At 47.3% G+C, this 1,325-nt stretch overlaps 1 protein-coding gene across 1 annotated transcript; it reads right to left on the bottom strand.

Annotated features, from left to right (window-relative positions):
* Positions 1–268: 268 nt before the first annotated feature.
* Positions 269–1,120, bottom strand: LOC143622546 (uncharacterized). Its single transcript, XM_077093659.1, has one exon. It carries the CDS (start codon positions 1,118–1,120, stop codon positions 269–271), a length of 852 nt encoding a protein of 283 aa, XP_076949774.1.
* Between the last annotated feature and the right edge of the window lie 205 nt (positions 1,121–1,325).

Raw genomic sequence — 1,325 nt, 5'->3', positions numbered from 1 at the left:
GCTTAGTGCTTCCCTGAAATGCTCTGACCTTTTTATTAGGTAGCATCTGCTTCATCATCTCATCCACCTTTCGTGACATCTCCAAAATTGACGATTGCTAGTTTTTCAATAGTGTGTCGTGCTCAACTAGTCTCTGCTGTGTGTTATTATCTCTGTCAATAAGGTGAGAAAGCATGGTGGATTTCTTAGTTAGAAGCTCTTTAAGATCCTGATCCATACCGCTACTCTTCCCTACACTCGAACTTCCAGCTGCCTCTCGGTCACTAACCTACTCCTGCCTCTGCTGAAAACCCTGAGCATTACCTCCCGACCTCCAATCATAGTTGGAGTTATTTCTCCATCCTGAGTTACCGTAGGCATTTGCTCCCCGACTCTGATTACCCAAGTAGTCCACCTTCTCCCGTTGATCGACCGGACAATCAACTGTATCGTGCCCTCCGCGACAGATTTCGCATTTCTGAGCGATCTTCTTCAACTCTCGGATATCCTTCTGCATTGCTTCTAAGGCAGTCGCGATGCTAGTATCATCCGAGACCTGATAGATGCCTCGAGCGGAAGAGGTGGTGGTTCTAGAAGTACCTCGGGCAGACGGCTCCTGCTGCTCGGCTAGGGCGAAACTCTCAAACAACGACTCACACTCATCTATATCCAGCTTCTCTAACATGTTTCCTCCAACTGACGTATTGAATCTCTTATGCATCTCAAAGGTCATCCCGTTATAGAATTTCTTGACTACAGCCCATTCGAGTAGACCATGTTGGGGACATCTACTAAGCAGATTATGGAACCTTTCCCAAGCCCAAGGGTATGGCTCGTCAGGTTCCATGCGAAAGGAACAGATCTGATCACGAAATCGCGAGGCTTTAGATGGCCGAAATTTCTTCTTAAGGAATTCAGCTTGAAGCTCATCCCATGTAGTGATGGACCCAGGGGGAAGGTTTTCCAACCACGATGAAGCACGACCCTCTAGAGAAAATGGAAAAAGATGAAGGCAGATAGAAGCACGAGTGACGTTGGCAATATTGAAAGTGTTGCAAATACGAGTGAATTTGTTCAGATGGCCAGGCGCGTCCTCGTTTTCAACTCCGTGAAATGGGGCAGAATTAGTGTTGGAATTCATGACGTTGGTCGGAATCTACCAATTATTAGCATCGGGCATCGCCGGACGTGTGATAGCAGACCGTCTCCCCATAACTCCCTCAATCGCTCTCGATTAAACCGTACGCCTAGGGGGGTTATCGTTACCCATATCTAAAGTGGATTAAAAAACGTGTAACTTGCTTTCGCGTAGTGCACGTGCAATCTCTCGAAACTCCCTACGGCGC

The sequence above is a fragment of the Bidens hawaiensis genome, unplaced genomic scaffold, assembly GCF_021521415.1.
Source record: "Bidens hawaiensis isolate Kalapana, Puna unplaced genomic scaffold, B.hawaiensis_p1.1 tig00003217_1, whole genome shotgun sequence".
Classification (NCBI taxonomy): Eukaryota; Viridiplantae; Streptophyta; class Magnoliopsida; order Asterales; family Asteraceae; genus Bidens; species Bidens hawaiensis.
Note: the sequence above shows the minus strand (reverse complement) of the source record. Positions and strands in the feature narration are given on the sequence as shown.